The sequence below is a fragment of the Egretta garzetta genome, unplaced genomic scaffold, assembly GCF_000687185.1.
Source record: "Egretta garzetta isolate BGI_Z169 unplaced genomic scaffold, ASM68718v1 scaffold56, whole genome shotgun sequence".
Taxonomy (NCBI): Eukaryota; Metazoa; Chordata; class Aves; order Pelecaniformes; family Ardeidae; genus Egretta; species Egretta garzetta.
This window is the reverse complement of record NW_009260182.1, coordinates 8,852,109-8,871,342: the sequence shown is the minus strand read 5'-3', so window position 1 is coordinate 8,871,342 and position 19,234 is coordinate 8,852,109. Positions and strand designations below refer to the sequence as shown.

General features: G+C 43.0%; 1 protein-coding gene across 1 annotated transcript; it reads left to right on the top strand.

Annotated features, from left to right (window-relative positions):
* Window positions 1–1,949: 1,949 nt before the first annotated feature.
* On the top strand, window positions 1,950–17,760 carry RBP3 (retinol binding protein 3). Its single transcript, XM_009642052.2, has 4 exons — window positions 1,950–4,997; window positions 12,490–12,680; window positions 15,540–15,682; window positions 17,501–17,760. Exons 1-4 carry the CDS (start codon window positions 1,950–1,952, stop codon window positions 17,758–17,760), a joined length of 3,642 nt encoding a protein of 1,213 aa, XP_009640347.1.
* Window positions 17,761–19,234: the final 1,474 nt, after the last annotated feature.

Sequence of the window (19,234 nt, the reverse complement as noted above, 5' to 3'; positions counted from 1 at the left end):
ATGAGCTCTGGCAATAAATCCTGTAGCTCAAAAGTCCATTTTTTGGACAAAGTGTGGTTATGCTGGAGAGTTTTTGTTCCACCTACCTTTGCCCTAGAGTGCTGGATTATTCTTTGCTGGAAGAAAGCAAGAAGAGCAATTCAAACTGGTGATAATGCCCTGGAGTTAGGTCTGTGATGGATGTCACACACTGTCACAACATAAAACAGCCCCTCAAAATTAAGAAGATACAATAGATCTGGATCTCACTGCCTCTCTACCAATGAGGCACACAGAATGCTGCTGCGGCACACTTGAAGCTTAATTACTTTATCAACACAATTTCAACTATATCCTAGGCCTCTCCTTTGACAAGGGAAGTGGCAACATTTTTTAAACTTGTGTTTCATTTTTACAGACAATAGCACAGCCTGGTTGCCAGGGTTACTTGGCAAGTTTTACAGCTTTTGCCATAGAACCATGGCTCTAATGGACTCTTAGAGCCCATTAATTGTTCCCTGTTAGAGCCCAATTTAATTGTTCCCTTTGATGGATTTACATTTGCACATTTACATACACGCAGATACAAATCAACCATGGGATGAAATAGTACCTGCATATATAGACGAGGCTGTTCTTATACGGGTATGTTAAAGGAAGGAACTTCGCAAAGCTCCTTTATTACTACAGCTGAATGACCCAGAAAGAGGACTGCACTACACTTGGCTCATGTGAGTGGTAGGCTTCTCTCATGACACTCACACATGGCACCAACAGAGTGCACCCAGCCAGGATAGACCGTCTTCAGACTCTTCCCTCCACACATATTCGTATGTAGCAACAAGTGACATTTTGAAAGCAACACAAAAACATGCTCTTCCCAGATTCCCTAGTCTATTCTTGCAGCTACCTCCAGCAAGCAGAATGGCTGGGGTAGCAATTCATTTCAGACTCAAAGCCAAGAATCTGTTCTTGTGTGTCTTTGGCATGGCATACTGGAGCTCTGAATGTTGACAACTCACATGGGTACAGCCTGCAGCTGCATCCCGCATATTCTGATCCTCTTTCAAACTCTTAATACAATAGGGTCTCGAATACATTGTGAGCAGAAGAAAACAACCCCCCATGTTCTATTTTGGTATGTTGAGCCTAAAGTCTATTGGCTGGGAGCTGTCATCAGACATGACCATATGTTACTCAATGGTATTACAAGTAAATCCTAACTGAGTGCAAATTATGAAGATTAAAGTCACCTCAGATTTAGCTGTATTATGTTCAGGCAAATGTATTTCAAAGTCCTGTTTAAAATGCTGGCAATTCTCAGCACAGAAATTAACAGGCTGTCATTACCTTGGATTTTATGAGCTGTTTTAAATGTCTGGAGTTCCTTGTTTGGAGCCCTTAGTCACAGAATGTAAGAACAGTCCTTTGCAGCTCAGGCTGAAAAACACCAAAGACAATGTATTGTCAACAACTTTTGAAAAAATATTAAATATTGATACAACTAAGTCACTGAAGAATCTCCTGGTATAAGCTTTTCATAAATAATGGTAAAAGACTGGATGACTGCTGTTCTAACTGTGGTTAAAATCAAAGTTCTGCATTTAAGCAATCCACTGTCAGGATAATCCAGGACCAGTTTATAACAGGCAATGCATTACCTTTTGAAAACAATTAACTGCCAGAAAGATCTTCCACGATGATTTAAGTTTATTACTGTTTCATAAGAGGGCTGTGAAGTAGTAAAAAGCTGAACTTCGTTTATTGGTGCACTTCAGATGATGCACTGCATTTTAATGAGATTAAAGGTTTAATGCAGATAAAAGATTTTTATCTGTTCAGTGTGCCTGGATTCAACACAGGGATTTCAGTGTGGTTCACAAATAGAGAGTCATCGGAGAGCTATGTTCATCGTGATCAATAAGACCGTCTGACTTCTTTCCTTCTTTTCTATTCTATACAAGGACAAAATGATCAGGACACATTTCTTCCTGTTTTCAGCACTGATCCTGTGCAGCATACCTGCCGAGGAAATCTTTCAGCCAACTCTAGTGCTGGACATGGCTAAAGTCCTTCTGAATAACTACTGCTATCCTGAAAACCTAGTGGGAATGCAAGAAGCCATTGAACAAGCGATCAAGAGCGGGGAGATCCTGGACATCTCAGATCCAAAAATGCTGGCCAGTGTCTTGACAGCTGGAGTGCAGGGTGCTCTGAATGACCCAAGACTGGTGATTTCCTATGAGCCATCACTGCATGCAGCTCCCAAACAAGAAGCTGAGGCTTCCCCCACTCGTGAACAACTCCTGAGTCTCATTGAACATGTGGTCATGTATGACAAGCTGGAGGGCAATGTTGGCTACCTAAGGATTGATTATATCATAGGACAGGAAGTTGTGCAGAAAGTTGGAGCTTTTCTGGTGGACAAGGTGTGGAAGACGCTAATAGAGACATCTGCCTTGGTGATAGATCTTCGTCACAGCACTGGGGGACAGATTTCTGGCCTCCCCTTCATCATTTCATACTTGCATGAAGCAGACAAGATCCTGCATGTTGAGACTGTATACAATCGACCCTCCAACACCACCACAGAGATATGGACACTGCCAAAGGTGTTGGGAGAAAGGTACAGCAAAGACAAGGATGTCATTGTTTTGATCAGTCACCACACCACAGGAGTGGCTGAAGATGTGGCTTACATCCTCAAGCACATGAACAGGGCTATCACTGTTGGGGAGAAGACAGCTGGGGGCTCACTGGACATCCAGAAGCTGCGTATTGGCCCCTCCAATTTCTATATGATGGTTCCTGTGTCACGATCTGTGAGCCCCTTGAGTGGGGGTGGACAGAGCTGGGAGGTGACTGGGGTGATGCCATGTGTGGCTACTGAGGCAGAACAAGCCTTGCAGAAATCCCTGGACATCCTGGCAGTGCGCAGAGCAGTGCCTGGCACTCTAAGCCACCTCATAAACATTTTAAAGGACTATTACAGCTTAGTGGAGCGGGTGCCAGCACTGCTGCGGCACCTTACCACCTCTGACTTCTCTTCTGTGCAGTCAGCAGAGGACCTGGCCACCAAGCTCAATACTGAGATGCAGACTTTATCTGAAGACCCCCGCCTGTTGGTCCGAGTCATGATGCCAGGCGAAGCTGCTGCCCCCCCAGCTGAGAAGCCAATTGCAGTGGCAGCCAACTTACCTGACAATGAGCAACTGCTGCATGCCTTGGTGGACACTGTCTTCAAGGTTTCAGTGTTGCCAGGCAATGTTGGCTACATGCGCTTTGATGAGTTTGCAGATGCCTCTGTGCTTGCTAAGCTGGGACCTTACATTGTCCACAAAGTGTGGGAGCCCCTCCAAAGTACAGAGAACTTGATCATGGACCTACGTTACAACCCCGGGGGCCCTTCCTCCTCTGCTGTGCCTGTGCTACTGTCCTATTTCCAAGATCCTGCTGCTGGCCCTGTCCATCTCTTCACAACCTATGACAGGCAAACCAACCACACACAGGAGCACAACAGCCAGGCAGAACTGCTGGGCCAGCCCTATGGGGCTCAGCGTGGCATCTACCTGCTCACCAGCCACCACACTGCTACAGCTGCTGAGGAGTTTGCTTACCTCATGCAGTCACTGGGCCGTGCCACACTGATTGGTGAGATCACAGCAGGAAGCCTCACACACACCCGTACCTTCCCTCTGCTACAGCCTGAGCAGGGAATAACCCATGGCCTAACTATCACAGTTCCTGTTATCACCTTCATTGACAACCATGGGGAAAGCTGGATGGGTGGAGGAGTTGTGCCTGATGCCATAGTGTTGGCTGAGGATGCACTGGAGAAGGCTGAAGAGGTGCTAGCTTTCCACAAGAACATGGGAGTACTTCTGGAGGGTACCGGGCAACTCCTAAAGGCTCACTATGCCATCCCAGAAGTGGCTGGTAAGGCCAGTGCTATGCTCAGCACCAAACGGGCCCAAGGAGGTTATCGATCAGCTGTAGACTTTGAGACATTGGCTTCTCAGCTTACCAGTGACTTGCAGGAGGCCTCGGGGGACCATCGGCTTCATGTCTTCCACAGCCATGTGGAACCAACACCAGAAGAACAGCTTCCCAACATGATTCCCAGCCCTGAGGAGCTGAGCTACATCATTGAGGCACTCTTCAAAATTGAGGTATTGCCAGGCAACCTGGGCTACCTTCGCTTTGATATGATGGCTGAGGCAGAAACAGTGAAGGCCATTGGGCCCCAGCTGGTACAGATGGTATGGAACAAGCTGGTGGATACGGATGCCATGATTATTGACATGAGGTACAACACAGGTGGCTACTCTACTGCCATCCCAATACTTTGTTCCTATTTCTTTGAGCCTGAGCCTCGGCAACACCTCTACACCGTCTTCGATCGTAGTACCTCCCGCAGCACAGAGGTGTGGACTGTCCCCCAAGTCACTGGCAAGAGATATGGCTCCCTCAAGGATATCTACATCCTAACAAGTCATATGAGTGGCTCAGCAGCTGAAGCTTTCACTCGCTCTATGAAGGATCTACACCGGGCCACAGTTATTGGTGAGCCCACAGTAGGTGGTTCCCTCTCAGTGGGCATTTACCGTGTTGGTAACAGTTCCCTGTATGCCTCCATCCCCAGCCAAGTGGTGCTCAGCCCAGTCACTGGCAAAGTATGGAGTGTGTCTGGGGTGGAGCCACACATCACCATCCAGGCCAGTGAAGCCATGGCTGTAGCTCAGCGCATTGCCAACCTGCGTGCCCAGGTGCCACAGACACTGCAAACTGTAGGCAAGCTTGTGGCAGATAATTATGCCTTTGTGGACATTGGGACTGTTATAGCATCCAACCTCACCAAGAACATCAACAAAGACAGTTATAAAAGGATTAATACAGAAGAGGAGCTGGCCAGGAAGGTGACTGCAAACTTACAAGCTCTTTCTGATGATGAGCACCTGAAATTACTCTACATCCCTGAACATGCCAAGGAGAGCATCCCAGGGATCATGCCACAACAGGTAGAGTTCTCTTGTACCCAGCTATACTGATGCCAGCTAGCGTGGGAGCACTGAGTCAGATATCCTATCTTGTTTCTAGCCCATATCATAAACCCACGAGGATTTACTTGTACTCAGAAGAGAAGCCAGTACCTGAGTGGGTTTTGGAGCCTCAGCTCTCTCTGACACTCAGGGAAATCAGGGTAGTAGTTTGTGGTAGTAGAAGATAGTTCTGGATGCATGCATTTTGGGAACAACCTTCAGGCTGTGAATCTCTTTCAGTTGCCATCTGCCATGAGCAAATACACAGGGCTTCATAGTAAGAGGGAAGATATCTCATTGCCTCTGTGATCCCCTCTCTTTCAGTGCTGCGGCTTTTCAAGCTGTAATACATGAATGTAGAAACCCACTGGTTACAAACCAAGTTTGTAATTCAAGAAAAATTTGGTTGAACCAGAGTAAATGCATACACCCACAAAACATGCAGCCACATAGTCTTTTATGGATTTTTCTATATAAAATTGCTGTACCTGACTTCTATAACATCAGAATAACAAGCAACTCCTTTGGTAGTGACAGTGGAAAGTTGTTCTGATTGTGTCTCACGCTTAACATCAGTTAGTTTCCCAGTGACCTAGAAATATTTTGGAAGAAGTATCTGGGTGGAAATTAGGTGTCCCCAGGGATAAACTGATTTTTAATAATCTACTTTTGCCCTTGCTGTGTGGTTTGCATAACAGTCTGTGCTTTGTTCTGAGCCTGGCTATTTATACACTGGTCTGCCTTGGCAATCTTTCTTGTTCATTGTTTTGCTGGAGGGAGCTCCCAGGAGCACTTGTTAAAATTCCATCTTCAAATTAAAGGGAGGGTTATGATAACCTGATCCCTTTCTTGGATGGAGGTAGCTCCTTTCTGGCTACTGCTCTAGCATGGCTATCAGAGACGTCTTTTCTCCAGGGACTCATAAAATTACTTTTTGAAGGGAATGCATTTGCCTTTGCAATGAACCAGAATATACCAAGTGTCAAGTAACTATTAAATGTTTCCTGGGGGAGGAAATCTGTGGGCTTCCACCCTCTGAAGTTTTTGGCATTCATGATTTAAAGTGGGCATGACCTTTGTGGTATTATCTCCAACACTAAGGTCAAGGACAAAGTCTAAGCATTGCCAGGGGAGGGCATTACTTTCAAGTTTGCTAACCAAGAGATGCTGGCCCCATTCTTGCCTTTAAGCTTAAATGGAAATAATTAATTAAATTATTTTTCTATTACATCACTCTCTTTGCCTCCTAGATTTGTTGGGTGTAGAAAACTTCACTCTAAAGATGTTTTTGACAGAACTCCCTGCTAAATTATTAGCAACATACCAGTAGTGATGCCTCATAATTTCTCCTCGTTCTACGAAGTGGGCCCATCTTGCAAATTAATCCGTTTTTCACCAAAGGCTGTTAATGGATATTGTTGGCTATTTTTACTTGTTCAAACCTTACTTACTTTATTCAGACCTAGAATGTTGAAAGCAGGATGTCCAGGACAAGTATCTTACTTGTCACATGATGTGAAATTCTGATCCTGATAGAGCTAGTGAGGAAATGCCATTAAACTAATTAATGCCTCTGTTTACCTCAGTTCTTTGTCAAGAAAAATGATTGGAAGAGGTCATGGATACATCCATAAGAAAGAAATCACATCAGTGTGGGTGAAAATCAGGATAAATATGAGATTTCTTTAAGGGGAAATAATGTATAAATAGTAGAGAAGCACAGGTCTCTTGTGAGGCTAAAATAGTTTCCAAAGGTGTATGCATTTCCTCATAGCGCTTGAGGAAATTGGGAGGCAGAGAAACAAGACAGTGGTATTAAGACATTTTAAGGTGAAAGAGGGTGAGTGAATGAAGACACTGAAGTCACTGAAGTAAAGGCTTTTCCTTGTGATAGAGGTGAAAGAAAATTCACCTATTCCAGAGAGCACTATGCAGCAAGAGTACTTTCATTTCCCATCTTGCTTTTGCAGAGCCAAGAGGGATGCTTTCTGTGGAACATTTCAGGAATACCCCATACCAATACCCCAGAGAGCAAATGCCTTAACATTACAGTGAAGCTTATATGGTGTCACTAATTGCATTTGTAATTTTTTTTTACTGTCTGTAACATGGATATAGTGGCTCTTTTAATCTGTATCACACTTATTCCTCAAAAACCTAAGACCTAGCTTTTCTCTTGTGCTACCTACCTTCTAAGCCACCCTTTCCCTTGACAGTGGGATTTTCTTGATAATGACCTTGACAGTGAAGCAGATCCAACACAATTAGATGAAAGTGATGATGAATAACTGCAAGAAGGATGGGATGGGACATAGGAGACAGACAAGTGAAATGCGTGTAGACCTTTGCATCTGCCACACTAGAATAGCTGCTGAAGCATAATACAGGGTAGTGAATATGTCTCCTCTGTGACAGCAGCAAGGTCAATGCTAGCCAGAGTTGTCTGCTGCATAAATGCCACTTTCCAAAGTCCGACTTCCCAGAGGCAAATGTTGTATATATTGCTTGTGATTCAGAAAATAGCATTTTGCTTATAAGGCAGAGCTCTCTAAACTTGCTGATGAGCAGTTCAATAATCCCTACTTGTTATTTTTCTGTCTGCCTCTCTGTCCCTCCAGTCATACCTTCCTTTCCATACTGAAACATTTGTGTTCTTGAATATCTGAGTATTGTAGACTACCTATGGAAGAACTGCTGCCTGATTTTGGCAAATGTGTTACATCAATTTTAAGTGACTAGAGTCTCCCTGAGTGACTCTTTAGGCCCCTTGATAATGCCCAAATACTTTTAATGCAGTCTTCACACCTACAAGAATTTTTGTATTAATGTTGCAGATAAGCAGCTGAAAATGATGATCAGAGTAAAAGACAGAAAGGAATCCTTTAAAAAGAGAAATTATTTCTGCATTTGAAGTCCTCCTTTTCCCAGACAAATAATGTATGTCTATAGCAGAGTATTGTATTTGCTGAAGGAGGCAATAGTTACAGATGTTTCACCAGAAAAGCGTATAGTTTGCTTATATCCCTTCATTAATGAGTGAAATCAAAATGCTCCACCTCAAAGTGTCAAGATAAATAATCAAATTGCTACATCTACTGCTAAGAGCTGGAAAAAAAGTGTTGCGGGCCCATACAATGCTGATTTATATCAACATAACAACAGTAAAGTCAGCAGAACTATACAAGTTTATACAAGTCAAAAAAATATCTTGTGTTTAACTCTCATTGGCTCTTCAACTCTTGCAAATCATGCTTGCTTCCTGCATTTGGTGCAGAAAAGAATATGACACGCTGTAATCATTTCTGTTCTTTTTCTAGTACCTTTCATCTTCCAATCCTGATACTCGAGCTCAATTCAGCTACGTTTGTACTTACAATCCTACCAAAGAGATCCATTTGTGCTTTTTTTTTTCCATTGTCATTAACGTTACAGTAGATTTGGCCATGAGCTTTAAAGATTTTCAATGGGTTTTGGATGAAAATAAAAATTTAGCCACAAATCTTTTTTTCAAATTTTGCTTTCAAACGTGATCTTCCAGGGCATTGTCTAGAAAATAACTGCTCCCTGGCTTGCAATGAGTATGTTACAAGCTGTGTATTGTCAGAGCAGGCTTGCGCGCTGCCGTGCAGTGCCACCCTTTGCAGGGTGAAAGTACAGCTGCTCACTTTGCCCTGCACTCCCTCAACAGGGACTGAGAGCCTTTACCCTCTTTTATTCCTTTCCAGAGCACCACCCCAGACGGTTTCAGCTTTTGCTTGTGGTAACCTCCCCATCCTGGCTGTCTTGATGCAATGGAGGGCAGGATTAGAATTCAAAGCTACAGTTCTGGAAAAACTGGAAAAATGATCTGTGAAAAGCAGGATGAGGTTAAATAAGAACATATGCAGGGTTCTTACATGGTTTCTAGGGTGATAGTAATTGACTGCACAACTCTGGGAAGAAAACAGCTTGTTTAGGGAGAGTCCTGTAAAGAAGTATATGGGCTCTTCAGAGTTCATAAGCTGAACACAAGTCAAAAGAGACAAGTTGTTGCAGTAAAAAATAATCATCATCAAACTGGAATGGATAAGGAGGAATATAATCAGTAAGATGTGGCTCAAGCGGGGAGACAGCAGAAAAGAGGAACAGGAGTAAAGGGAAGACTGAATAAGAGTCAACTTGAAAAAGTTTAAAAGATTTGAGTTGTTTATTCCAGAGAGAAGAAAACTGAGAGGAGACATGAAAACAGTCTTCAGATACATAAGAGGCTGTTTCAAATATGAAGAGAATAATCTGTTCCCTTGGCTGTGGTAAATAGGCCAAGAAGTATTGCACCTAAACGTAGAAAGTAGTGAACTTAGACTGTTTACACTAGATGTTAAAAACATCTTTGTAATAGTGAGGCTAGTGACGTACTAGACTGGATTGCCTGGAAATCACCCAGTGATCCGGGTGTTTTTAAGAGCAAGTGAGAGTCAGCTGTCAGGGATATAGCTGATCCTGCTCAGTCCTTGAGCTGGGGGGCCTGCTAGGATGGACGGTTCCATTCCAGCCTGTGAGGGTACGCAAGGAACCCAAATGTTATTCTAAGAAAGAAAGGTGCAACCCTACCACCCAGCCCCCAAGATCTCCTGGTTCCTAAACCGACCTCAGGATTTGCAGTGGCACAAGGGTGTTGGCTGATAATATTTTAACAGCTGGCTGTTGACAGCACTAGCAACCTTAAAGGAAATAAGAGTTGTATTACAATGATCAGCACAAAATTAGCTATGAAAATACAGTTTCCATCTAAATAGACAAAACAACTTAGGGGAGAGGTGAAAGGGGAGAAAAGAGGGAAGAGGGGTATAGTTGGAAAAGTAGTTTTCCCATGGTTGGGGTATGTGTCAGTAGGAGAACCAAGGATGAAACTCCATGCATGAGTCCCAGGGCAGCATTCTGAGTCCTGTTTTGTGTCACGTCGCTTGTTCCAGTTAGGCTACTCACTTGTGGAAGGAGACTGCAGAATAGGGCTGGAGACCCTACATGGTTAATGAAAAACAATTCATCCTTGGCTTAAGTGGCGTTAACTTGGAGGTTCTTTAGTCTAGCCACATTGCTTATAGTGTTCTTACTAAGGCACCTGAGGGCTTATATTTAACATCAAGTCATTTGTATGTAAACATTGCCTGACCGAGCAGCAGGATCTTACTTTCAGCTGCATCCTGTCCCAGCTTGTCCTTGGCCTGCAGACAGGGCCCTGACTTCCGAAGGAGAGCACCCTGTTGCTCTCTGAAGCTAGACTTACCTCCTTAGGTACCAGCAGCACGTGGCTCATGTGCCAGTGTCATGTATTTGCAGTTTTCCAGGACAGTAACTCTCTACTGTCAGTCCCAGCCTCCTCCACTCTTTTTGCTTAAAAATTAGGAGGCTTTCCTCACCCCCACAAAATTACACTCTGCGTGCTTTTCATCTGAATTCTGGTTTTAGAGCCTTTAGAATATTTTCATACCTTTTCCTGCAGCCATGAAGATGAAGAAGAGTTTCTTTGAGATCCTTGCATATTCATTTTACTCCATGAGACCTGAGGCTTTAAGAGCAGCCTGCCCGCCTCAAAATCTGTAATGAATTTCCAAGGATTAGCAACACTGCTAGCAAGTACTGAAGTCCTTAGCAAGCAACGATGTGAGGCAGCACAGTAAATGAACAAGTAGAAAAATAAATTACCATACATAGACAGACAGATTATTCTTAATGAACATGCATACGGGTATGCATCTAGCAATTATTGTTGGAGACAGAGCTAAGAAATCTGTGTGTTCAGTTAAAATATCATCAGTAAGTGCCTGAGAGTAACACATCCATTTTATTTGTAGATGTTAGCAATGAGTGGTGATTTTTTTCTCCTGGGGGGACCAGTACCTCTGAACTAGATATAAGCTCTGTCAGAACAATGCAATGCATGCTGGATATATTCTTCAAAATTGTGATTTGTTAATCAAAGTACAGTGGGCAGATCAAGTAGCATTGCTGTCACTGGGAAGTGGATTGGAAATGACAAACTCAGTAGTGCTGGACTGATGTTTGTATAGTCCAGATATAACGGTTATTTTCAGAAGGTATAATGAGAAAGAAGGGTACAGAAAAGGACTCAGTAGAGTTTGCTCTCACCATCAGATCAACAACTACTGGCCGACAGGGCTTTCAAATTAGTGTTTGAAATTTTGGCATACAGAGGCACTGAATGATGAAGCAGCCCAGGGCAGTCAGAAGTGTGATATGGTGGGTGATTTTCCCCCAGGTAAAGTGCTTGAGCTGTGTCAAGTACAGCTGTGTTGACACACCTTGGGAGCCCTCTTTCTGCTGTGGCAGACCTGCTTTTGGCAGGAGCGCAACCCCAGGCCAGAGCACTACATGCAGGGCGGGAGATTGCCTGACACCTCTACAGCTGCTGAAAGCCCAAATGCCTCCCAAATTCTGTCGCACACTGGAGACAGGGGAAGCACCTTTTAGCACATGTATGGCTCACTGCTGATTCCTTGTTCTTTTGAATGTACAAGTATGGATTGTCTGGGGCTGAGCTATGGCAGAGGGTAACTGATTAAAAAGCAAGTACAAAATCATTTGCACAGCAACCCTGAGGAGAAGAGGCCCAATTGCTGAAGGTCATGTAAGTCATATATATCCCAAAGCCTTACCTCCTTAAGCTGAATGAGAGTCTTCCACTTTCAGATGCATGCATGCAGAACATAAGTTTGGCAATAAGAGCAGGATATGACTCCAGTGCATGCAGGGGTTACTAGGATAACTTTATTAGTTGGCTACGCATTGCTATTAAAAAAAAAATTCTGCTGTTTAATAACATAAACTAAGGAAAATGAAATCAATCACAGCCTGACACGTGAGAGTCCAGGCACATGGCCACCATATAAGAGATTTAACACATGTCTACCTCATGAGTATCCTAGCACATGCCCAACACATCAGGTTCCTCACTGTTACAGGGACTGGCTCATTAAGAGGGGCTGAGGCCAACCTCACCTGCAGCCAGCAGCTCTTTGTCAGCTGAGGCTAATGATGAGATTATAAAAGTCACGAGTGCCTCATTTAGAAAGACCTTCTAAAGGAAACAAGGGGGCTTGGGTGGCAGGCCTGGGATAGCTGCCTATGCTGTAGGTTGGGGGATGGTCCTTTTAGCCTTCTCAGCCTCTTTGGTCTGAGTAAATTCCTGTATTTTTGAAAAATAAACTTAGCCCTAACAAACAGGGACCTGATCCAGGTTCTGGGCATGTTATTGATGCACCCTGTACTGGGCAAACAATGCAGCTGCCAATGCCAACCTATGTTTAATATGCAAAATTCTTAATCTCATTCATTATGTTCTTCAAACTTGGTCACATTCCTTGCGTATGTCCCACCTGGACTAAACTTGACCCACATAATTCTTTTTAAATCTTGTGCCAAGCTATTGGTGCCAGCAAATGATTTGTTTTGTTTTTCCAAACTCTTTCAGATCCCTTCCCCAGAAGTATTCGAAGATCTGATTAAATTTTCATTCCACACAAATGTATTTGAAAACAACATCGGCTATCTGAGATTCGATATGTTTGGAGACTGTGAACTTCTAACCCAGGTGTCCGACCTACTGGTAGAGCATGTTTGGAAGAAAATTGTTCACACAGATGCATTAATCATAGACATGAGGTAAACCTTTGAATGGCAAATAACCAAAGCTCTTTCAAAACCGCATTTTATTTGTAGCAGGGAATTAGCTTTACATGGCTTACTGTCCTGTTTACAGGCTAACATTGCTGGTATTAAATGAGAAAAGGAAAACAGCCAAGGAAAACAATAACAGTCTGGAAGTATATCTCAAGATAAATTGTACCATCACTTGAGATGTTTAGAACTAAATAGGCAAATTTAGGGAATATGTTGCAGAATGCAATCCTGGATGTCACATCTGTTTTCCTTCTCTGATTTCTTTCTAATCTAACTCTGCATGTGCCTTGTATTAATTGTATATATATATGGCTTAATTAAATCTTTTACTGCAGGCAGTGGTCAAGTGATTGAACAGTCAAAAAAACAGACCATGCGTAAGGCTGTATTACAACATCTAGTTTGCCATATCTGCATTGCTAAATTACCCTGGGCAATCAGCCCTGTACAGAACGACTGCTGTGCACAGAGCACAAAGGTGGCTTAAAGGTATTGAACTGTTGCCTCCCAGGTTCTGTAGCGCTCCTAGACCCTGCTGCAGCAAGCTACAGCTTCATATGCCTGCTCTCAGCTTAGGATTCTGTTGGACACTCCAGTGTGTCAACACAATGCTCCAAATCTTAGGAGCCAGAAGATGCCATCCATTTGTTGCCAGCTATCAAAGCAGATGAATATCACAAATATACATTTCCCATACAATATTTAGGCAAGTCTTTCCATGTTTTGGTCCAGAGCTAATGTTTGTGAGTCCAGGACATTACAAATACCAGCTAAAGAAAAGAAGAGTTTTGTAAGAACTTGATTTCAATGCTAGAACCACTTATGTCCATTGCCATCAATGGGGCTCTCAATATTTTATAATCTTCTTAACATTGTTCTGGGATTTGCAGCATGTGCAAGGAAAGATGACCACAGTGATGAGAGCAGAGAGAGATCTCACTACATAAGCGCAGACAAGGCAGGGCAGCAACCAACAAACCACACCCATGACCGAATTCAAATTCAGCAAAGGCAGCACCATCTTCCAATAGACTTGAGATGGAACTGGGACTTTCCTCTTGCTTGCTCTGGTTTTCTCCCAAGCTAAAATTCATATCTGGGCCAGGAGCAATAAAACAGCAAAGGTGAAAACATGTCCCAGGTACCAAATGGTCTCGTTATAGTTCTCTTCTTGGGTTGTTTTGGTTTTTTTTTTATATTTAATGTGTTTCCAGCCCTTTGACTGCACACAAAAGACCCAGTCTCTGAAGATATATAAAAGAGAACCCCAAACATTTTACCTTTTTAATTTCTCCCTAAACCAATCTCATGATTTTAAGGCAAGGCTGATAACTTCAATTTTGCATGGGATTAACCATAATGAATAATGTTTCTTGTCTTACAAGTTTCCCTCCCTGGAACAGCTGGGCCCCTGATGAACTGCATATTTTGATAATTTCAATTTTGCATGGGATTAACCATAATGTCTCTCACCTTAATAGTTCCACTTCATGGAACAGCTGTGCCACTCATGAACTTCACATTTTTAACCTTCACAGCATTGAGAAGAGACACTGATAAACTAAACAGCTTCCCTAATGTCACATAAGAAGTCTGTAATGAAGGAAGTACTTGCCTCTGAGAATTAAGCTAAAAAACTCTAACAACTGCTCAGTCCTTATTACTGACTGAAGTTTCTGCAGTTTCACTGTCCCAGGTGCAAGCGAGTCTCCAGCATTGCTCTAGCTGCCTGCTTGCTGCTCACGTCAGCCCTGACGGCAGCTCTAGGAAGCTGGGCTCTGCTGGGTTTAGCTGCCTCCAGGGCTGTGCGGCAGCAGCAGGACCTCTTGGCAGGACAGCACTATCCGGGATGCAGAAAAGAGCCTTATTTCAGGTCTAGCCAGTCACAGTGGGAATCCAGCATACAGCTCCCAAACACTGCAAAATAAAGTGGTAGCTTCACTCTTTGGGACAGAGGCCTCCTGGATTGTCTCATCCTTTTCTGGAGATGAAATAAACTTAGTTATTGGCTGGACTGAGCAAAACTCGTTTTCTAGCAGGTTTTTTGCTGGAATGCCTGTGCCAGGCACTCCTAACATCAGCTATAGGAAAGCTCTGTCTCCTACTAGTGAGCAAGATACAAACATTTCTAGTGCTCCATGTGCTCTAGTATTAGTGAAAAGTGACAGACAAAAAATCATTTGGTGTTCCATTATGTGTATTCATAGCAGGAGTTCTCCAATGACACTTAGGCTCTTCAGTGAACTTAATCTGCAGAGACTGATATGAAATTAAACTACCACCAAAGTTTTCAAATGTGACTGTCCTAAATAAAGCCGCTAACACAATCTCTTGGCACAAAAAGAAATGGCCCAATCTTCTCACATGCCAAACACCAGGTATTGTCTTTGTGTGGAGCAGGACATAAGAACATGTCAGTTCTACAAGCATATGTTTCTTACATTGGGATCTACATTTATATATTGCGGTTTAGGTATTTACTCATGCTGCCTATGTTAGTAACAGCATGGGTTATTTGGAGTAGAAGAATAACAAGAATCTGATTAGGAGTCTTTTCTTACTTTCTGAAGTTTTTCCAAGTTGAACCAAGAGATTCAGACCATCCAGTTTTATGTTTGCTTTCAAAGTCAGTTGTGGGCGATATCAGCCCAAGACTCTTAGACAGGATTTTGTTTCTCTCATAAATGTGCAAATGCTGATAGGGGAGAATGAATGTAAATGTATCAAAATGTAGCCATAAACCCCTTCAGTACTGATGTTAGGGAACAATACTTGGAAGGGAGATTTACTGTCTGCCACAAATTTTCAAGTGTTTCCTTAATATTTTTAATTTTTGAAAAGGTACAATATTGGAGGCTCCACCACTTCCATAGCAATCCTATGCTCATACTTCTTTGATGAAGGACACCAAATTCTCTTGGACAAAGTTTATGACAGACCTAGTGACTCGGTAAAGGAAATATGGACCCAGCCACAGCTCAAAGGTAAAATGGCAATTTCTTTTTAGAGTAGCTTTTCATATCAGATGTCCCTCCCTGTATATTTTAAAACAAGCCATTAGACACTGTAACTCATTTGGTGAAAGCACCTGCCATGATTAGCTCAAGCTGTGCAGAGAATGTAAAAAACAAAAATGTGCATTTCAGCCATGGCCCTTAATGCCATCTATAAATAACAGTTTATCGCTCCTAGGAATGGGGGGTGTCAGGCACGGAGGTTTGTAAACTAGTCCCCAGAATTTTAGATGAATACTGTGTGCAGCAATTTTGACTTGCTCTTAAAAGCTGCGAGAACTGAAGATAAACCCTGTGCTGCCTAGCCCTCTAGTAATATCTCTTCCAATACTCACACAGTTTTATGTGTAGCTCCTCACTTCCTACCTGTGTAATCCACTATTTCAGTAGATGAAAACAGCCACAATAGCCCAGTTTGTCCAGAGAATGCAAGAGAGAAAGAAAACCACTACATTTTGCACATCTGAGTGAGTCTGGGGCATTTGGCAACGTACCACACACACACCCCTCCACCCCATGGTTCATAGAAATTGAAGGGATGCTGCGCCATGCAGAAACAGAGCTCCTCAGTGCTCATAAAGCGCAGCTAGAGTGCTAAGAAGCCTTAAACATTGGTTTTAATTCTTTTCCCCTTTAAAGCTAAGACAGTACCAAAAAAGGTGTCACAGTGGTGCTGCAATTATTGGCTTGGAGCATGCTGAAATGGTTAAACTTTGTCACAGGCTTCAGGGTCCATCTATTTTCCCAGGCAGTCAGAGGTGGACTGTGCTGAGGGATATGATTACTATGGACACATTCCAATTCCCATCAAAGAGAACAGGCAGACTCGTATTAACTTCAAAGGAGCTGGATCTGGTCCTGTATTATGAATATCTACTGTGAAAAGGGTCTTCTAATGGATATTATGTCTATAGTGAAATGAGAAGAGCAAAGATGGTGTGAAAATTAATTATCATGCTGTTGGCCCCTCTCTTACAATTTAGTATGAGAATATGTCACACTGTAACTTACTTAAGGAATATCATTTTTAGAGCAGTTTAGAGTAGTTTTCAAGTGATCAGGTCCCAGTTATGACGCACTGGCCACATTTTCAAAGGAGCTAAGCTTTCAAAAAGTATTTAGCATGTTCAGATATATTGAAAATAAGGTGCAAAATACCTCCTACTCCTGTCAAATGGTTTATTTAAGAAAATGAGATAACTTGGCTCAGTTCCTAATAATAAAGGGGTATTTGTTGAAGGGCTTGGGATAAAAGCCATGCAATGGCTTCCATTTACAGAATATAAAAAGCCTGTGGGCAACCACTATAATTATAATTTCATAAAATGTCACCTGCATAGTTTGCAGGCATGTTCCTAGAGCAGGGATAAGAGTGAAACTGAAGATGCTGCTGGCTGAGCTTTGAGTATTCCTACTGGAGCAGTGAAAAATGTCACTGTCCTCACCTGCCTATCCCATTCCTCTGATGGGATCTAGAGCTCCTGTAAAAGTCAAAGCCACAGGAGAGCCAGCAGTAGCGACCATGAGCTGGCCTCCCAGCTGCTGGAGCTCATGACCAGAAATTGATGGCACAAGAGCACCACATAGGGTGAGTCTTTTTTTACAGTATAGAGGCTGGGCTAGTTTAAAAAATGCTTTAATACCATCATAGTAAATTTCCAGACTTCTTTGGTTGTTAATAGCAGGTAGGGAATTAAGTGTGTTGTATCTTGGCTTTTCTTGCTCCATTATGCAAATAAAGCTCTGAAAATGGATGTATTTTCTGATGTTTTTTGTCCTTTCCGGCAGGGGAGAGGTATGGCTCTCAGAAGGGGCTAATAATCCTCACCAGCGCTGTCACGGCTGGGGCGGGCGCAGAGGTTGCACAGACACATCAAGTAGATGATACCAACTTCTACATCATCATCCCCACGGCCAGATCAGTCGCCTCTGCAGAGGGCACTTCTTGGGAAGGGAAAGGGGTGCCTCCTCACATGGAAACACCAGCTGACACAGCACTTATCAAAGCAAAGGAGATGTTGAATGTTCATCTGCACAGCTCTAGATAGCCCGGGGGGGAATATGGCCCTGGAAAAAAGGTAGGCTGTAATTTTCAAAGGAGCCCAAGGGACTTACACTCTCAGGAGCTGAACCAATAATGGGTTTGGGAACCCAGAGCAGGATTTAGCCATAATTTAGGTAACTAATGCAAAATTGAGACCCCAGAGATTTCACAGTGTGTGTATGTGCATATGTGCATGTGAGGGGATGGGCAGGCTACAGGTGCTCCTCCTTTTGTTACCTCTCTGGCTCAGTAAACCATGGGTTGTTTCCTGCACAAGGGCCCAGTTCCAACAGGAGATGTTGCAAGGCCCCTCTGCTACCCAGAATAATTCCCAAGCATCAGTAATGGTGCTGTTCTGGACAGCAGAAGTGGATTTGAGTTCCTATCCCCCGAGGGAGGCTTCACAATGGAGTTTCATTTTTTGTGTGAGTTTTCTAGTAACTAAGTTCTTAGGGAAAAAGAACTACCTCCCCAAATGTAAACCCTAGAAAGGAGTGGGAACGTCATTTCAATCTCTACGGTCAGTGGTCAGTTCCCTGTACATAGCCCATAGTGACTCCCTTTTCAACATGCTGACTTTTTTTGCCTGTTCTGTGGAAGCCAACTCTTTCTGGGTATGGCTAAAATATTTGGATCATTCACTGGGGTTTCTGGATTCCTCTCCTGTGGTCAAATGTAAATGTTAGTTGTTGCAGCGTCTGTTTCTTAAGATTAGCTCTAAATCACAGAGATTTCCTTTGGTCCCTTAAAAAATCCCAGCTGTCAGTATTGAAGGCATGTGAACCACCTCAAAGCATTTATGCAAAGATAGAAAAGGCACATCTGCTCTTCTGGGAATTGTGTACATTCCTATTTATGCATCTTAAAGAAGAATTAACAGTAGTTGGGAGAGTCAGTTTTCTAAACTGCAAGAGCTAAATTAAGTCCCTTCTCCATTTCATCATTTAGATGTACCAAAAATAAGCATTCTTAGTCTGTCAGGGCTGCCCAGACTCCTGGTATTTCCTAGGTGCATGCCTGCTTCTCCCCTAGTATCTGGCAGAGGGATGGGGAATGAGCAGGAGAAAGGCAGTACTTCACCCAGTGCTCAGACCAACCAAGAGTCAGGGAAAAGAATCATGTTTTTTACTTAAGGCTAAAACCAGATTGCTGTGTGTCCTGCCCAAAGACATGAAGAAAGCAAGGCAATGCCATTTGCACCCTGCTAACAAGGTACTTAGTAAGAGATGGCGTATTCCAGGGCAACTAGCAGAGTTATTGACTTGAGCTTAATCAGTGAACAACATTCTTTGTCTTTCTTACAATACTTATCTAACCATCTATCTTTGCAATGATTTAGAAATACATATAACTCTCATCTAAATGCCACCTGTAAGGCAATTAAGTTAGGAAAACGCCACCCCCCACCCCAAATTTAGTCAGTCTGTAGTTGTTACACATTACTGTTTGCTTGCTCATTTGTAAGTTACTGACTTTTT

Excerpts from the sequence above, each read along its gene's own strand:
- RBP3 (XM_009642052.2), top strand. The coding sequence starts at position 1,950 with ATGATCAGGACACATTTCTTCCTGTTTTCAGCACTGATCCTGTGCAGC. Across the intron at positions 4,998-12,489 it reads CAGGGATCATGCCACAACAG|ATCCCTTCCCCAGAAGTATT; the intron begins GTAGAGTTCTCT and ends AAACTCTTTCAG. Across the intron at positions 12,681-15,539 it reads GCATTAATCATAGACATGAG|GTACAATATTGGAGGCTCCA; the intron begins GTAAACCTTTGA and ends ATTTTTGAAAAG.